Source organism: Leuciscus leuciscus (genome assembly GCF_965113295.1).
Source record: "Leuciscus leuciscus genome assembly, contig: SUPER_11_unloc_2, whole genome shotgun sequence".
In the NCBI taxonomy this organism is placed as follows: Eukaryota; Metazoa; Chordata; class Actinopteri; order Cypriniformes; family Leuciscidae; genus Leuciscus; species Leuciscus leuciscus.
This window is the reverse complement of record NW_028118545.1, coordinates 514,200-534,080: the sequence shown is the minus strand read 5'-3', so window position 1 is coordinate 534,080 and position 19,881 is coordinate 514,200. Positions and strand designations below refer to the sequence as shown.

The 19,881-nt window shown below is 36.8% G+C and overlaps 2 protein-coding genes and 2 long non-coding RNA genes across 4 annotated transcripts in view; 1 reads left to right on the top strand and 3 right to left on the bottom strand.

Annotated features, from left to right (window-relative positions):
* The window catches only part of LOC309510129, a 211,980-nt gene that overhangs the window by 28,459 nt on the left and 163,640 nt on the right, over positions 1 to 19,881 (top strand). The gene's annotated exons all lie outside the window — the stretch shown is intronic.
* LOC309510125 overlaps positions 1 to 19,881 on the bottom strand; it is a 148,759-nt gene that overhangs the window by 52,333 nt on the left and 76,545 nt on the right. The gene's annotated exons all lie outside the window — the stretch shown is intronic.
* Positions 43 to 2,876, bottom strand: LOC309510131 (uncharacterized protein; the record flags this gene model as incomplete). Its single annotated transcript, XM_082191203.1, has 4 exons — positions 1,847 to 2,876; positions 1,511 to 1,634; positions 1,370 to 1,416; positions 43 to 609 (listed from the first exon to the last, which is right to left on the bottom strand). The coding sequence occupies exons 1-4, from the start codon at positions 1,967 to 1,969 to the stop codon at positions 43 to 45; spliced, it is 861 nt and encodes a 286-aa protein (XP_082047329.1). The 5' UTR covers positions 1,970 to 2,876.
* Positions 4,817 to 19,881, bottom strand: part of LOC309510140 (NLR family CARD domain-containing protein 3-like) — a 46,501-nt gene continuing 31,436 nt past the window's right edge. The window contains exons 8-9 of the mRNA XM_082191210.1: positions 7,826 to 7,994; positions 4,817 to 4,968 (exon numbers count right to left, since the gene is read on the bottom strand). Of these exons, the coding sequence (XP_082047336.1) occupies positions 4,942 to 4,968; positions 7,826 to 7,994 (196 nt within the window). The 3' untranslated portion in view covers positions 4,817 to 4,941. The remainder of the gene's footprint in view (positions 4,969 to 7,825; positions 7,995 to 19,881) is intronic.

The following is a 19,881-nucleotide window of genomic DNA, read 5'->3' as shown; positions in this document are numbered from 1 at the left end:
CAACTACAAAAACACGTCAATTAGCTCTATCTGTCTTCAAGATCATTGTTGACTGCGCTTTTTCAGCATTGCTGTCATCAGTTCTGACATGAGTTCGCCACCTGGGGGCGCTGTTTGTAGAGGTGTAGTTCTCTTTGGTGGAGCTGGAGGCATTTTTCTGACGGAGCCGGCGGATGGGTTGGCAGCCGGTGCAGGAGCTGGTGGTGGAGGCGGGGGTGGTGGAGCTCCACCTGCAGATGCAAAGTTTTGGGGACCAGGAGGAGGAGGAGGTGGAAGGGAGGTAATGGGGTCTGGAGGTGGTGCAAAACTAGGAGGCGGTGGAGGAAGAAAGTCAGGGGGCAGCTCGGCATCTTCTGGAGGAGGTGGTGGTGGAGGCAGGTCATCCATGGGTGGAGGTGGGAAGGAGGATTGTGGGAATCGAGGTGGAGGAGGAAACTTGTTGACTTTGGTTGTGCTGGCAGGAGGAGCAGGGGGAGGAGGAGGCAACATGGGGTCGGGTGGTGGAGGAGGCAGGGTTTCCATTGAAGGCGGAGGTGGTGGGAAAGATGTTTGGTTGCCAGGACCCTTCAAAAACAAACCAAAAGTAGCATTCAGGAGCATTTCAGATAAATGATGAAATTACAAGGGGATTAAAACAACTCTAAAGGAACCGTCACCCTTTGTGGAAAAGTAGTGTGCGTAATTTTACTGCTCTTGAAGTATACTTTAAGTCTTTGAAGTATATTTAAAAATATATATTTTCAGATAATATATTGTTCATTAAATAAAAGGCCACTATATGTGTATTTAAAGACACTGCACTTTCATGACTGTTTCTTAACAGAGTTTAGTGCAATTTTAAAAAGTGTACTTTGCAATCATGACAAATTAACAGTTATACTTTTTAAATTATGGTTTAGTAATCTTTTGCAGTACATTTATTTAGATATTGACAAACATACTAGAGCACATGCAAATTTGATTATAATTTCAACTGTAGTGTGTTATTCGTTAATACATTTAATGTTAATATATTTTAAATTTACCAATTGGCAACTTCATCATGACAAATGTGTAATTAAATATTGAAAACATGTCAAGTTTCAATAGAAATGATATATGTATATTTTAGTTTACTATAAATGCTTCTCAGTACATTCGGCAGTAAACTTCATATTTCATTGAAAGTAGAAGTAATTATGAAATGTTATAAAATTATGTACTTAAGTGTGTTAATAAATTTAAACTATATTTTGTTTAATTGCAATTAACATGCAGTTAAGTGTCTGAAAACATAATAGTTCACACTTCAGTATGGTCCATGAACTTATATTATTTATGGTATTATATTATGGTGTTCTTCATTACTAACTGATAGATTTAGAGGTACCTTGGTGTCCTTTGGAAGCTGAGGAGCGTGTCCATTCACAGCTTTGGCTGAAAGATAAGCACAAAAATGTCATCAAAATCCTTTTATATAAAGATATATATGATACATTTTATAACAATCTATTTAGCTCATTATCTCTACCTTTAGGTGTAGGAGAGGGTGTGGATGCACTGGAGGAGGCCTGGATAGTGCGGTTAGCCCAGCTTCCAGTGCCGGCTGCTTTCCTCACAGCGGCTTTGTAGTTTTCATATAACTGCTTACCATACTATGACAAAATCATGACAAAACAAGACCGTTAATAAAGTAGACAGCTCACAATAGGACCCAACACAATACAGCTACAATTTACAGTATGTTTTTGCATTGTAAACTATAATTTATAATTTAATTTGCTGCAAAAACTTCAAATTAGTGTCTTCTTGCATTTATCATCATTATCTATTTTGGTTTTTGGTGTGTGGCCTGGTTTCTGCTCACCTTTGCAATACGTATCCCAGTCACCCACAGAGTCATGGTCAACTCATCATCACAACACAGATACTTGATGTATTGGGATTCTTTTTGAATTTGAGGATGAAGAAAGCAGATCACAGTGACCATATGAACATGACACACACCTGATATACACACCTGAGAAGGCCAAGATAATAACACTTCATTTAGTTGTTTTCGCTATTGTTTCCCTGTCATTCTCTACAGATTTGTGGAACCATTCATTTTTCAGGGATTGAATCTTTAATCAATGTTTTTTTTGTTCTCAAAACAACAAAGGGTTTGGTAACAACTTACTAGGGTTTTCAGTATTAGTTCATGCTTTGCTAATATTCATTTTTCTTCAAATGGACAGTTGGTGATATTAACATTGTTTTGATTACATATGTTATTGAGCTGCAGTTGCATAGCAGAGACAGTGGATGACACACTAAAGTCACAATTTGATTGCCAGTGCCCCTCATGCCACACTTTAGGATTAGTCCTAAATATTGCTAAAATGAACCACAAAAATCTTTTGCTTTATAATTTTGAATTATTTCAAACATACAAAGAATGCATGTCCCTTTTCTGTTGGAGTCGGGGTTTAATTGTGCATGTATTACATTTATTGCATTTTTTGCGTTTTATTTCCCAATTGCTTGACAAACATAAAACACAGCCCACCCTAACCTAATCATAGCCTGAAACACCCTTGATGATTTGTCATGCTTTCTTAATGAGATGACTGAGATAACAAATGATTTTATGTGGGGAGGGAAAGGAGTTAAAATAGCAAGGAAACATTAATTGCAAGTTATAAAGAAGGAGGATTAGGATTGATTGACTTAGAAGTTAAAAAGAAGGCCATAAGGGTAAAAACGATGAAAAAGTATTTATGTGATAAAGTGGAGTATGGATGGAAAGGTTATATGAAGGATGTGCTGGACAAATGTAGTGGATGTGGGGAAGAAGGGCTTTTTATGGGATTGAAAAAGCCGATGTATGACAAAATGCCGCTGTTTTGTCAGGAAGTGCTAAGTGGGCAGAGGTCATATACAGAAATATACAGTATGAGTGTGAAAATATAAATCAAGTTTTAAAACAACCGATATTTTTATATCCAAATTTTAGAATGAAAGAGAGAGTGTTTTATGACAAATTGTATATGAAAGCAGGAGTGAGACAAGTTAAGGATATAGCATATGATGTAAGAGGGTTCTTACCTAATAGAGCCTTATATGATTGTGTTTCGGAGTGGGATGATGAAAACGAAATGTCAAAAGTGGACTCGATGTGTGAAAATATTAAGACAAGTCTGCCCAGAGCCTGGATAGAGAGTATTGAAAATGAAACTGTTAAACCTGGGGAATGGGGATTGCCAGATTTGTATTTTAGAGTTTGTGGTTGCGCAATAAAGACTCTGGATATATGCGGTACAAAGAAATCTCCTCTCACAATAGGCCAATGTCTGGGTATCTGAGAGAAAAACCTGGGCTGCGTTTCCCAAAGCATTGTGAGATAAGTTGATCGTAGAGGACATTGGTGGCAAATGGTCTTCACGATCAACTTCACAATGCTTCTGGGAAACGCAGCCCTGGACTGGAGCTCAGAGCCACTGCAGAGAGAATTACACAGAGCTGGCCAGTGAAATGAGACAACAGATACTCACTGTCAAACATGCCTGCTATTATTATGGTTACAGTTATAATGCATGGATTGATTTGCACAGAAACAGAGTTTGATCAGATCAGAGAAGCTCTTCCTGCACATATTCAAGGTAATGTTCCACAATGGTTTCAGTGTCCCAGGACAGCAGTGAGCTCAACACTGCACAGCTGTGTCTTTAAAACACTTTGGCCAGTGGACAAATGAGAGCTACTTTTGACAGTTTGCATTTCCTCTATTACAGTGGTGAGATATTATACCTTCTATAATAAGAATAAATGAATAAACATCATGTTACACACAAAAACAAGCAAACTGTAAATTCAATAATCTTTTATGCTCTGTCTTCTGTTTGCTTTCTTGTGAACATGATGATCATCAGATTGACCCATCATTTCAGATGAATATGATCATTTTGTGCAGGCTAAATAGGTCTTCATCCAAAATGAACGTTATCTTATTACATTCAAATTATTATGTAAATACACTGTACAAAAAACAGTTTTTTTTTTTTTACTGATCGGTGATGGGACCGAGAGTGAAACTTACAGTCCTAGTAAGAATCATGAGCAGTTAAACTCGCTGTTCTCCAGAAAAATCCTCCAGGTTTTGCACATTTTTAGGTTTTCCAGAATCTTCTGCATATTTGACACCTTTCCAACAATGACTGTATGATTTTGAGATCCATATTTTTACATTAAGGACAATTGAGTGACTCATACACAACTATTACAAAAGGTAAAAACATTTACTGATGCTCAAGGAGGAAACGATGCATTAAGAGCAGGGGGTGTAAACTTTAAACAGGATTATGATGATGTGTACATTTTGTTCAAAGATCATCTTTTTTTTTCATCCAGTACTGCCCTTCAGAAGCGAATACTTCCCGGTTTCACAGAAGACAAAATAATTACAATTTATCCTGTTCATGGAATTTAAAAAGTTTACACACCCCAGCTTTTATTGCATTGTGTTGCATCAGTAAAAAAAAAAAAATTATATATATATATATAACAAATATTTTACTAAAATATTTAACTAAATGTTTACTAAAAACTAAAAAAACATTTTTTTCTTCAAGAAATACTGTGTAAAACTGATGTTATTAAAATAATATGCAGGGGAAAACCAAGTCCTATGTTTGGTGGACCCTTTGTGTTACAAACCTTATTAATATTCCAAAGTATTCTAAATTATTTAGATTAGGTTACAAAGCTTGTGTAATCTAACGAAATATGTTACAAATTACTGTATTTTGTAATCTTTAGTAAATAATCTACTTACAATATAGTGTCTCCAGTTTATAATGTGGATCATTCTTCAGATCAGAGAGAAGCTTCACGGCTGATTCTCCTAGTTTATTCTCAGACAGATTCAGATCTCTCAGGTGTGAGGGGTTTGATCTCAGAGCTGAAGCCAGAGCAGAACAACCTTCATCTGTGACTCCACAATCCCTCAACCTGTAGAGAACAATGACACACTCTTCACTCTCTCAGTTCAGATCAGTTTAGCAGTGAATCCATTATTAAAGAGAAAATACAAACTTAAAGCACAAATACAATTTTTTGATGGATCATTGGACTGAGATCTAGAATGTCAAAGAGCTCAAAACATGATTATTAAACATCTAGTCTTTAGATCTGTACTAATACAGTACGTATGGAGTAATGATTTGTTTTAATCGTGTAAAGAATATTTAAAAAAACAGTCCCTGCAGAAAGATGAACGTGATGAACTGCAAGAATAAATCCAGCATGTTCTTCATTTCTCAGTTCTGAATGTGTTGAGATCGAGTCGGTTTAAAATCAAGAGACTGAAGTGTTGATTGTGATGTGACAGTGTGTATTTCAGTGACTCAGTCCTGCAGAATCATGTTCCTGAAGAGCAGCTCATGTGTTCAATCTGTAAGAATTGATCAATTAGGAAATGCCGGACAGTCTGTTTGGGGAGCACCCAGACCCTGAGAGGACAAAGGACCTCTCTGGAAATTACCATTTGAACTCAGCATTTGTGAGGCAAAGTTACACCTCAGAACACATCTCTCCTCCTCTTCCTCACTCCCCCTCTCTCATGCTGAGACCACATGTAAATCACCCAAGAAAATGTATAGTTTAATGTGAATGATTATCACAGAGTATTTTTCATGTTTGGTATCATTTAAAATGTCACAGTGCGACTGGTACAAATGTCTCGTTTCCAAATAAGTAAAACAAAAGGTAATAAGGTTTTTGAGAGTTTATGGATAACTAGCACACTAGGAGGGGTTGGCCTCTAGACAAATGGTCTCCCTACACCCAAAGGTGTAACCTCTGAATGCAAATTTCCATTGTTAAAAGATATTTCCAAGTGAAAGAGGTCCTGGCTATTTAATGAAATGCAGCAGGGAATTCGAGGCCTTTTTCTGTACCTCAGATTCGCCCGTGAGGCTGAGAGAGAGAGAGAGATCTTCAGCCTCATGTATTTCTTATTGTTGGCAGGCATGAAAACAGGTCAGGGGTAAAAAAGGTGAGAAGGATGCGGCAGCAAAAAATCCAATCCAATCAACTTATATATATATATATATATAGAGAGAGAGAGAGAGAGAGAGAGAGAGAGAGAGAGAGAGAGTGCTTTTTAATGTTAAATTCATCAATCTGGTGAAAATTATTTTAGTTACAGTGTCTGTCTACATTACTACTACATAATAATAGTTATAATATTAATCCCATGATAGTAATAGCCATATATTGTAAAACAAATGCACTGAAAAATAAAGGAAACTTTCATAATTAGTTTTGTACTAATTTCTATACTTGAAAGAGTATATTTCTATACTTCACATTAAAGGTGTGATTGGGCTAGCCCAGTGTCAATCAAGAAAAGAACCAAATGGGCCGCTGATCTACGTGTTTCATGGGGTGTCAGAAAAAAAAAACTAACGCTGACTTTTTATTGACCAATGCATTACACACTAACCAAGCGCCGCCAATTAAAGCAGCACTCAGTTACTGTGTCCAAATTCAGGGTCTACATCCTTCCGAGTACTCATTTGAAGGATGTTACGTCACAGCGCCGCGACGAAGGCTGTCCAAATTCGTAGGATCCTTCAAATGCGGCCCACAAATACGTCCTCATTTTCCCCGAATTGGAAGGATGGGTGTGGTGGATCCTTTCCCGTCCTACCTATCCCATAATTCTTTTCGGCAGAGCGTAATGGCGGACGAAGCGAGCGGTAGCGGAGTGGGAGAGGGAGAGGAGTATGCTTTTCGATGTAAGTTTTTTAAAAACTGGGTTTAAAAAAAAAATTTTTTTTTACATTTGTACGTTTATATGTAAAAAAAACAACATTACTTTCGTAAACTAGCTTCTTCCTTACTGCCTGTGTGAATATCCCCTTACACACAGCTAATTTGTTAGTGATTGAAGCTGTTTTTAACGCTTCTAGGGACGAAAGAGCAGACAGAAGTGTTTATGTCACGGTTGCTAGGCGACAGGATATGAGCAACGGGTAAGGGAGGGAACTGAAAGAAGGGTAGGCTGTCCAAATTCACAAACACCGACTTCCGGGTTTTGCGGTCGTCGGAGGACCCCTCCTCCTTCAACCGGGTAGGAAGGATCCTAAGGAGGATGCAGACCCTGAATTTGGACACAGCCAGTAGCTTCGGGACTTCTTCGCTGTATTCTCGCTTTTTGCTCGCAGGTTTCTCGCTAGAGCTCCCCCCACAGCTTCGGAATAGATATTTGACAACACTGTTGTAAAAACTCGTTGGTGATTCTCAGACACCAGAGGCTATAGATTAACGACATCAAAGCAGATGGGTCGTTCTTTAAAACGTCTTCTTCATTCGGGTTCGGACAGCGTGAGGGAGCGCAATAATGACAGCATTTTAGCAGATTTCTTTTGGCCGTAAAGCAATTGTTTACATCGCGAGACCTGATATCACGCGAGACTTCCTGACGCAGCGGCCGGCGGCCCGCCGGCTCAAAGTTGCAAGTGCGGATTTTCCGCTCACGGGCACCAGGGGGGTGCGAAACGACCACCATTCAACCCGAAATAAGTAATATAACCATTCCAATGACTCCGAAGCTGTTCAGTTAAGGTAAAAAAAGTTACTTAGTTCACCTTTAATCAAAAAATACTTTGCCTCGAGAAAAGGACAGTAACAAGTTAAGACCTTCCGCGCTGGTCGGATGCCGGACTTTGGGACGATTTAGCGTGAGCTTACAAATCACTTACAGTTCAATAAGCTCAATAACACAGCAGCAGAAAAAGGCTGAACATTTCAAATATAGGAGACTTTACATTGTGTTTCATGTGTGAGTCATATATGATCTTACCAGTGTCTCCAGTTTACAGTGAGGATCCTCCAGTACAGCAGAGAGCAGATGAACTGAATCTCCTAGTTTATTCCCCCACAGATTCAGAGATCTCAGGTGTGAGGGGTTTGATCTCAGAGCTGAAGCCAGAGCAGAACAACCTTCATCTGTGACTCCACAATCACTCAACCTGTAGAGAACAATGAAACACTCTTCACTCTCTCAGTTCAGATCAGATCAGTTTAACACAAGGGTCCGCAGCCGTACTGCAGGGGTCCGTCAATTAATGCTTGATCACAAATAATTTTTTGTTAAAAAATTAAAACATGGGTAAAAAACATCACAAAGTCAAATTTAAATATAAGCACTCTCAAACGAATGCAAGATCTTCCTCAAACAATCTTCATCTGTGACTCCACAATATTTCAACCTGTAGAGAACAATGACGCTGTGTAAACAGTGTGTAAAATGACCATTTTATTAAAGATTGCAGTGTGTGATGTGATTTGAATGTATTGACAAGCAATGCCACTATATCCTACACTGCTTTATAAAGGATGCCGGTTCTCCATGAACTTGAGGAGAAACTGAGGGACAAATGCCATGCAGTGCTGTAACTATGGAGTGATAAAGAGATAACATTAATAACACCTGAAGTGTAACTTTATCAATTAAATGTACTATATTTTAGTTCAATAATATTAATTTAATATTATTTCGAATTTAGAAAGGTTTCTATGGTACTATGCAATAATTATAAATAAAAAAATGTATGAGCATTTTGTTCCATTAGAATTCATATTTTTATTTGTATTATTATTATTTTTCAATAAATGCAACATGTCACATTAGTGCAGGCCTTTAAAATCCATTTTTTGAAGTGAGAAAAGCGTCATCCAGTGGCGTTAAAAAGTAAAAACTTGTGTAATGTCGTGTAACCGCCTGTAGGCTGTACTGTTGCTCCCTATATAAATACATAGAGAGGCTTTTTGATTCCCATTGTTTTTTTTAGACATGATTTCTCCATTTTATTAGTTTTTTTTTAATTTATTTAGATATATATTTAGACATTCTAAAAGACTATTTTTTTTAAGGTTTAGATAATTTTGTTACATAAGTATCAGGTTTTGCATTATGATTACAATCAAACAATAATGTTTGGTTAGAAAAGGAACACAATGCAAGTATTTTTGTTAATCAGTATTTGATCATTAAAAAAATCTAACAAAATAAGGGATGGATAGTGATAATTCAAAACACTTTATACAGACATTTTGCAATTAATTGGTATTTTATTCAGTTTAATTCTATAAATGGTAATAAAACTTCAGAAGGGAAGAGCAATTATGATCCAACAGCAAAAACAATAAAATAACAACAGCAAACAATCATTATCAAACTGTAGGTTAAAAAACAGGAATAAAAATGTAATTATAATAATAAATATTATTTTAACTATGTACATACAAACTGTAATTATTTTATGTATTGTTGCATATGCAGCAGATATCAGGAACACCTATTAGGCTAAAATAAGACCAAACAATTATTATTTGTTTGTTTGTTTGTGTTTGTGTGTGTGTGTGTGTGTGAGAGAGTGAGAGAGAGAGAGAGAGAGAGAGAGAGTGAGTGAGAGAGAGAGATCTTTTGTATTTTTTAATTTATTGATTTTATTTCGCATATTCTCAAAGTTTGCTGTTGCAGTCTTACCAGTTAATTTCTTTGTGTGTGTGTGTGTGTGTGTGTGAGTGTGTGTGCGCATTTGAGCGAGAGTCTCTTTTGTATTTTTCTTCATTTATTGATTTTATTTTGCATATTATCAAAATTTGCTGTTGCAGTCTTACCAGATCATTTCTCTCTCTGTGTGTGTGTGTGTGTGTGTGTGTGTGTGTGTGTGTGTGTGTGTGTGTGTGTGTGTGTGTGTGTGTGTGTGTGTGTGTGTGTGTGTGTGTGTGTGTGTGTGTGTGTGTGAGTGTGTGAGTGTGTGTGTGAGTGTGTGTGCGAGTGTGTGTGCGTGTGTTTGAGCGAGAGAGAGTCTCTTTTGTATTTTCTTCATTTATTGATTTTATTACGCATATTCTCAAAATTTACTGTTGCAGTCTAACTAGTTCATTTCTCTCTGTATCTGTGTGTGTGTGTGTGTGTTTGTTAATTTACAGTATGCATATTCCATAACAACCCGGCCCTCTACAAGAGTTTTAAACATTCCAAGCAAATCAGCATCTTCTCCTTCATTCTTACATGTATGGGATTTTAAAATAGACAGCTTTGCCTGTCCCACAAGAAAATTACCAAGTGTACATTGTACCTTCCATTCTTTCTTATACTTCACACCAAAAATGAACATATTTTTTGTAAACATAAAACCAAGCTTAGTAAACATTTTATCCAACAATTCAAACAAAGGAATTAATCTTGAACAATCACAAAAAAAATGAAAAACAGTATCGAGAATATTGCAAAAAGGCATGCAGATAAAACCATCTCATAAATTTTGATACAAAACTGTTAGTTGCCGCACAATGGAGTACTCTCCACTGGAGGTCCCCAGACCTCTTAGGAATGGGGGGCTTATACAAACACCTCCATGATGGAGTTATTTCCGAAGAAATTGATAGATGTTCTCTCCATTTAGTATCAACACATCTTTTCAATTGAGTATAAAACAAGGATTTCACACACATACAATATAATATCTTTTTGCCAACATTATGAAACAATACATCTTCAAATCTTTTCAATAAAGTATCATTTAAATCTTCATCCAAATCAAGACTTATATTAACTCGAAGATCTGGAAAAATCATAGGCCTTTCATCATTCTCAATAAAATTGTTTACATAGGTCAAGAAAGACTGAGGAAAAGATTTTTTAAGATCTCCAATTATCCCTTCAACACATCTTTCTGATCTAAGCCCAACTCTATTAGCTATAGATTTAGCCGTATACCATTGACCCTTTGAAAAATCAATTCAATCTTTTACAGTAGCTATTCCTGTGTTTAAAAACTTGTCAATTACTGAACTCAGAATGGAAGAATTCCTTTTAAAGAGAGGATTAAAAAACAATGGTTCTAAAACACCATAATGTTTATCATCATCTCTCAATTTTTTAAACATTTGCCAGGCCTTTAATACAGTTACATAAAAGTTAGAAGAAGAAACACTTACTCTTGGATTTGGATTTTGGACAGATTTTTCAATTAGGAATAACTGCTTAGCTAATCCAACTCCCCCAATACTTTGTAAAACAGACAAACCTAATGCAATCCAGGGTATCTTATCTGAACAATATAATAGCCTTTGTAATGTTTGAAACCTCATTGTCTTAACTCTCGCCTCCAGATTTATAAGTCCTTGACCACCTTCTACAACTGGGAGATACAAAACTCCAGGAGGAAGCCAATGATAACCATCCCAAAAGAATTTAACAAACACTTTTTGAATACCAGTCAATAACTCTTCAGGGGGATTCAACACTGTAAATCTGTGCCACAACATTGAGGCTGCCAGATTATTAACGATTAAACATCTCCCTCTGAAAGATAACCTCGGGAGAATCCATCTCCACTTCTGTAGTTTCCCCACAATTTTATCAACTAATCCTTCCCAATCATTTTTCATATAAGTATCAGATCCTAAATATACCCCAAGAACTTTAAAACCATCTTTGATCCATTCACATTGTTGTGGGATTTGAGGAGGATCTATATCCCTCCACTCGCCTAACAGAAGGGATGTACATTTATCCCAATTGATTCTAGCAGATGTAGCTTTTTGAAAAGTTTTCAAACTAGAAGTCAAAGCAGCCATATCATCAATGTTCCTTATGAAAACAGTTATATCATCAGCATAAGCTGTGAGTTTTACAGGTGGGATCTCTGGAAAACCAGGAATACAGAATCCATATAGTCGTTTCCTCAAATGTGACAACAAAGGCTCAATAGAAATTGAATATAGAAGTCCTGAAAGAGGGCATCCTTGTCGTATACCTCTTGTTACGGCAAAAGGTCTAGTTAGACAACCATTAATCTTAAGCATACTAGATGTTTCACTGTAAAGCAGTTTAATACAAGAGACAAATTGTGGTCCAAAGCCAAAGGCCTTCAGAGTCTTTAGTAAATAAAAGTGATCCACTCTGTCAAAAGCTTTTTCTTGATCTAAAGATAAGAGTCCAATATCAATTTGATGTTTTTTAGCAACTGCAATAATGTCTCTTAGCAAAAACAAGTTGTCGAAAATTGTCCGCTCAGGGATACAGTATGACTGATCTTCATGAATTATAGTTGCCATACATTTCTTCAACTTATTAGTTATAGCTTTTGACAGTATCTTAAAATCAGTACACAGCAACGACACAGGGCGCCAATTCTACAAAAGTCCAAGATCTCCTTTCTTAGGGATTAATGTCAACACTGCCCTCCGACAGCTTAGGGGTAAAACACCTTGATTAAAGGACTCCAAAAAAACATCATACAAATCATGTCCAATCACATTCCAAAAGCTTTTAAAAAACTCAGCAGAGAGATCATCCACACCAGAAGATTTGCCACTGTTCAGCTCTTGCACAGCACTTGAAAGCTCATCAAAAGTCAAGAATTCTTCCAATTCCATCTTTTCTTCTTTAGACAACTGTGGAAGATCTAGAAGAAGTTCTTCAACTGCTACTTCATCACAAAATTCGGACTGCTAAAGTTTTTCATAAAAAGAAATAGCAGAAACTATCATTTCTCGTTGATTGGTTATTTCTTTGCCATTAGGAAGTTTCAGTTTGTGAAAAAATTTCTGCTCTTTAGATTTTTTTCTCCAGTCCGAAAAAAAAAAGCAGTTGGAGCATCCATTTCATTGCACTTCACATATCTTGTTCTGACAAGTGTCTCCTTCTCCTGCTCTTCCAATAAATCCTTCAAAAGGCCTTTGTTCTCTTTAATGATATCACCTCCTCCCTGATTGCGGAGGCTTTGTTGAAGAATTTCTTGCTCTATCATCTTCATCTTCACTTTCAAGTTCTCAGTATTATTTGCTGTGTATTGTTGACAAAAAACCTTTATCTGGACTTTTCCCAGATCCCACCATTGACTAAGAGATGAATAACTACCTCTCTCTTCTCTCCAAGACTTCCACAAAAGACCAAAAGAGTGCACAAAGATGTGATCTTGAAGTAATGTATTATTAAAGTGCCACTGTGACTTATAGGATTTAGGTGACAAGACAGACATAGACATAGAGATATAATGATGATCTGATATAGATGTAGGGGAAATACGATTACTAAAAAATCTTCCTTTATTGCATTCCTCAATATAAAAACGATCCAGTCTGGCAGCAGAAACCTTATTTGAATTAATTTTCAGCCAAGTATATTGTTTAACTTGAGGATAAACATCCCTCCACAAATCTACAAGACTATGTCTATTAATTAAAGATTTAAGAACATCAGGTTTTTCCTGGCTGAAAATGAGGCGGAGGTGGCAAAATCCGATAGCTCGGTTCCTCTAGGGGGGTCCGGGGGCATGCCCCCCCCCCGTAAGAAAATTTTGTACATTTCAAAGATAAATGCATTAATCTGGTGCATCTTTTTATGTATAATGACCACTAGAAGGTGAAAAAAAAAAAACTTTTTACAAGCATGTATTTATTTATTTTTAGGCATTTTAATAATCAGATAATTTGATTTTATTTACAGTTCATAGGGGGCCATGAAATTACAAAACAGTACTAGTAAATTACGTGACTGCTACTTGTGATAGCTTATTTTATAAAAACGGCAGAAGAATTTCGGCTATTGCCTAAGTCAGGCTGGCTCTATGGATATATTTTAAGTAACCTAACTAGTTTGAGAGCCGAAGCTTAAGAAAAACAGTATCGGTACCTGGCTGTGAAGTGAAGGCACTTCGATGCTGCAGAGAAGGTGCTTCTTGACTTTCGTGCGTCTGTGGAGGTTGTGATAACTGACAGGTGATGTTGAAAAGGGGGAGGGGCAGGGGCTCGTGCGCTTTCGCAGAAATTGACCTTGCTCCGTTTGAGACAAGCACGTTTTGGTGCTTAAAGCCCTGCATTTCAGCCCGAGCCCGACGTGCCAATATTATTATTATTGACTTATTTATGCCCCTAGGGCCGGGCTTCGGGCCAATTCTCACGTCATAATTCACATGCGGCCGGGCCTCAGGCTTTTTTGGGGTTATCCTTCTTTTTATATTTTTAGACATTAATTTAAAAAATATGAGAAGCTGACGACGACGATAGAAAAACAAACATAGAAAGACATTTCATAACCTCATAACTTTCATAATCTTATAATTACACGTGACATATGACTGACATGACAGTCTCATGCACGCACGCACGCACACACTTTTGAAACATATTGATCGAACAGCATATTGAAAGCAGTGTGTTGAGTTTCTCCAGCTTAAGCAGTTATTTGGCAGAGAAATAAAACTTACAGACCTAGACATTGTCCAGACTAGTGCAACAATAATTTTCGTTTTTTGCGTCCTGCATATGCGTCGATAATGGTCTCAGGTGAGAGCATACCGTGAGAGCTTGGCCGTAATGTCGCTTTCGATGTTAAGTCACATGACCCAGAGCCCCGAATTTTTTTATTTTTTTTTACTAAAGCAGTAGGCCTATATGAAATCAGATGTGTTACCTACCACCATTTAGTTGTTTTGTGTTTTTTTTAATATTTATAATATATCTTTTTTTTTAAACAATGCAAATTTTTATTTATTTTTTATATATATTTTTTAATGCAATTACCCGTTTCACCAGGGGGGGCAATGCTGCCCCTGCCCCCCCGCAAACTCCGCGCCTGGTCAACATCCTGTGATATTGGTTCAGCATCATTTTGGGACATATCCCTATTTGATGCCTGCACCTCATCCAAGACATCCCTCACTTTAGACCCATCTTGTTCTCCAGATTGTTCTACCTCCTCCACAATCTCTACAGGGTCATTCGTTCCACTCTGTCTGGCATCAGGAATGATCACATCCGTTTCTGTAATCTCAATATTGCCACCCTGAGGCAACTGTTCTCTCATTTCAGTAGACGCGTCAATTTCCGCATTCAAATCAACTGCAGCGCTTTCTATAGTCGGTTTAACCAACTCGTTATTCTCCAAAACAATTGAATCTTGCACTGAACCATTCTTTGCGCTTTGAGCCTCTTTCACAACAGGACAACCTGTTTTAATATGGCCGTATTTTCCGCAAACAAAGCATTTCATAGTCTCAGTAGTGATAAATATTGTATAGTCCTTACCAAACACTGTCAATTTAACAGACACATCAAGCATTTCAAATTCAGCGCTTAATATCATCAGAGCCTGACGTCTGAAAGACATGACATGTTTCAACTCTGGATTTTTCAGTCCTAGAGGAATCATTCTAATCTGCCCAACCAATTTTCCATAACGAGCTAAGATAGACTCGAGCGCTTTATCAGAAATAAACGGAGGTACGTTTGACAACATCACTCTTTTAGAAAGACTAGACAAAGGTAAAATTGGAACAAATACATCCTGAACAGTTAAACCACACTCCACCAATTGACTAACCATTTCGATTTCCTTCAGAAAAACGACAATTGCTTTATTCATTCTTGAAGCGGACATTATGTTTTGTGCACCTATTTCTCGACCAATAGCGACCAAAACACTCTCAATAGACACAGACTCATCTGACGGCATGCACTTGCACGCGTGCCGAGCAGACAAACAGGAAAATCCATCGGAATTTGAGCCCATCTTTATCAGATAAACTGACAAAAATAGCCACTATAACACCTTCTCCTCTAACTTACAGCAATATTCAAAATAAATAAATAAACTCAGAAAGGAAAAGTTCAACTCACTCAGCAACTCCACACACTCCTTGCTCACGCGCTCCCCACAAACACGCCGCACATGCGCACAGAGAGAGAGAGAGAGAGAGAGAGAGAGAGAGAGAGAGAGAGAGAGAGAGAGAGAGAGAGAGAGAGAGAGAGAGAGAGAGAGAGAGGGGGGGGGGTCTTATTTGCGTCACTCCTTCATTGCTGTGCACTTTTTTTCTGCACAGCGGCTGATTTGTAGTTTGTACCACCAAAAGTTTCTCTGAGTTTTCGTATTTCCCATTCATTTCCTGTCGGTCATTTTTGAAGGAACCAAGTGTGACACTTTTTTTTTTACGACCCTTTACCATATCCGAATCATGTCTATGATTATTTTGTGTGTGTTCACAAAGCTAATACAACAAACGTCACCAAGTGTCATCCCATTCAGATGAAGCAAGATGAATCATTTTTAAACCGAAGAGGATCAGAGAATGTCAACATTGAAAAGTGGAAGATTAATCAATTTATTAAAGGTACAATATGCAAGAATTTTTGCCGCTAGAGGGCGCTACATTCCAAACAACAACAACGGCGTAGCTTGATGACGATGTGAAGGAGCGTGGAATGATGGGAACTGTCGTTTTAAACTCCACCGTGGATGTAAATCAGTCAGACGGGAATCGAAAAATCATGTTCATGGATGAGGCTAAGTTCTATTTTTATAAATGTTGCGTTTAATGACATGCTTTTTGTGGCGAGGGGGGCGTGGTTCAGCACGGTCTGTGATGGGAGAGAAAAGAGACGAGCAAGTAGGTCAAGTGCAAATGCACCTGTGTCTTATTGCAGTGATCGGCGTGGAGAGACCGCTTATAAGCCGCGCTGGAACGAGAGAGAGACTGGAGAGAAAATTGGACGCAGAGGAAGAAAACCGGTGGATCCAAGCTCTCATTTTTGAACTGTTTTGTGCCGTCGCGGTTGCCACAGTGAATGCGCGTTGTGCGCGGCTTTTGTTTGTTTTGCTTTATTTTAATAAAGTACGAGTCCCAGTCACAACGACCCGTCTTCTTCCTTCCTGACTCTTAAACCTCATCACACTATTATTTCATTAAAATGAATTAACCGCAAGAAAAGTAAGGTTTTATACTTCATAGATGTTACTGTATTTGTTGAATTCATTGTTGTGATAACGCTGCGCAGTTTTACATGTTCTAAACAATTGTTGTAAAAGTACATTCGAACATGCCCACATCATTTGCCAAAATACTGATTCATCTTTATGTATAACACATGCTATATTTATTTACATGGCCATAAACACCAGACGTGATAAACAATGTCAATAAACTAAACACAAATCTAAAGCAATAATACTTTCCTTACATAAACATAACTATTACCGAATGCTACATTTGGAAAATATAAAATTAAGCATGCTTTGTCGACAGAACCAGCTGCAATCGGTAAAGAATATTTGTGTCCCATAACGACAGCCAGAAACAAGCTAAAGTTTGTAGCTTGATAGACGCTACAACTACAACTTCCGCATTTGTCCAGGACTCCACGCAGTACGAGCGGAAACCGAGGGTGACGCGGATATGACGCAATTGACTGGCGACTCCCAGCTCCCCCCTGCTCTAACGCCCCGTTTCCTTGGTTAAAATCGCAATTTTCTCACGATTTAAAAATAGTTGGAAACATTTGGGATATTGTAAGTAATCAACTTAACAAAATATATAACACTGGCCTTGAGATTTTGGGATATTTTAATGCAAAATTCTTACATATTGTACCTTTAAAGAAATGTTAATTATTAGAAACCTTTTTGTCCCTGATATTATTATTTTTTTTCTATTTCTATTTCTTTTTCCTTTTTTGATATTGTGCTCTGTTCTTTAGGACATTTATTATAGTTTTGTTTTGCCTTATTGTAATGGTATTTACTGCAATAAAAAACTTTGACGTTACTTCCGCATTCCTCGATTCCTATGGAAGTCTGTGGGTGCTGTAACTCTGTCAGTTCAAAAACACTGTTGTTTTAATATAACATTTATACTTTGTGTATTTGTGTAATGTTTTGTCTTGTTTGTGATGTGGAGTAATTATATATATATACTATATAGTACTGTGCAAAAGTCTTAGGCATGTTAATCATTTTTCTGTTTCTTCATGTAAACACAGACGGACTCGATGATGGTGAGATCAGATCATACCGGCTGTTGTCAGATTCCTTGTGCATACACAAATCTCACTGGATTATTACAATTAATGGCAAAAAGAATGTTTGGAAATCTAAACTGATATTTCCTACTGACACATTACAGCAAAATATATAAATAACTGACTTAAAACCATCTTTTTTTGGGGGGGGGGGGGGGGGGGGAGATATTAACATGCCTAAGACTTTTGCACAGTACTGTATACACTGGGGAGAACATTTATGTTTTAGGATTAGCATGTTTAAGCAAGCATTGGCTCACCTGTGATGTTCACTGATTTAACTGAATATTTATTTATTGTGCATTTGGACTGAAGTAAGTATCACTTGTAATTTATTGTTTAACTGAGTGTCTATGAATCACACATAAAATACTGGTTTTGGTTTTCCTGGTCAAACTATAATTGTACAGAAAATGAGCTCTCAATAAAATGTATTCAATTGTCTCTCATTTGTGTTGTGTGGATGTGTAATTGTTTGGTTGGACTCCTTCTTCAGACCCGAAAACAAGCTAGAGTTTAACAAGCAAAGTTGGTGATCACTGAGTAAAAAAGTTAAAAACTATTAAATAACTAATACATAATATATTTACCAAGGACAAAATATGTGTTTATCAGAGAGTTCATCTTACCCCAGTTTCTCCAGTTTACAGTGAGGATCCTCCAGTACAGCAGAGAGCAGATGAACTGAATCTCCTAGTTTATTCTCAGACAGATCCAGATCTCTCAGGTGTGAGGGGTTTGATCTCAGAGCTGAAGCCAGAGCAGAACAACCTTCATCTGTGACTCCACAATCCCACAACCTGTAGAGAACAATGACACACTCTTCACTCTCTCAGTTCAGATCAGATCAGTTTAACACAAGGGTCCGCAGCCGTACTGCAGGGGGTCCGCCAATTAATGCTTGATCACAAATCATTTTTTGTTAAAAAATTCAAACATGGGTAAAAAACATCACAAAGTCTAATTTAAATATAAGCACTCTCAAACGAATGCAAGATCTTCCTCAAACAATCTTCATCTGTGACTCCACAATATTTCAACCTGTAGAGAACAATGACGCTGTGTAAACAGTGTGTAAAATTAATATTTTATTAAAGATTGCAATGTGTGATGTGATTTGAATGTAGTGACAAGCAATGCCACTATATCCTACACTGCTTTATAAAGGATGCCGGTTCTCCATGAACTTGAGGAGAAACTGAGGGACAAATACCATGCAGTGCTGTAACTATGGAGTGATAAAGAGATAACATTAATAACACCTGAAGTGTAACTTTATCAATTAAATGTACTATATTTTGGTTCAATAATATTATTTTAATATTTTGAAGATATTTTTTGTTTCTAAATATTTGTCCAATAACGATCCATTAATGGCCATTTAAAAATAAATAAATAATTCTAATATGTTTATTACTTATATTACAATTGGATTTCATGCTTAGCATTTAGCATGCTAATATATGCTATTGCTAATTAATAGTTTCGTAGCAATCTAATACAATCTTATAATTCAGTCATATTTTTGTTTAATAATATTTTTTTATTATTATTTCGAATTTAGAAAGGTTTCTATGGTACTATGGTACTACTAAAAAAAAATGTATGAGCATTTTGTTCCATTAGAATTCATATTTTTATTTTTATTGTTATTATTTTTCAATAAATGCAACATGTCACATTAGTGCAGGCCTTTAAAATCCATTTTTTGAAGTGAGAAAAGCGTCATCCAGTGGCGTTAAAAAGTAAAAACTTGTGTAATGTCGTGTAACCGCCTGTAGGCTGTACTGTTGCTCACTATATAAATACATAGAGAGGCTTTTTGATTCCCATTGTTTTTTTTAGACATGATTTCTCCATTTTATTAGTTTTTTTAAAATTTATTTAGATATATATTTAGACATTCTAAAAGACTATTTTTTTAAGGTTTAGATATTTTTGTTACATAAGTATCAGGTTTTGCATTATGATTACAATCAAACAATAATGTTTGGTTAGAAAAGGAACACAATGCAAGCATTTTTGTTAATCAGTATTTGATAATTC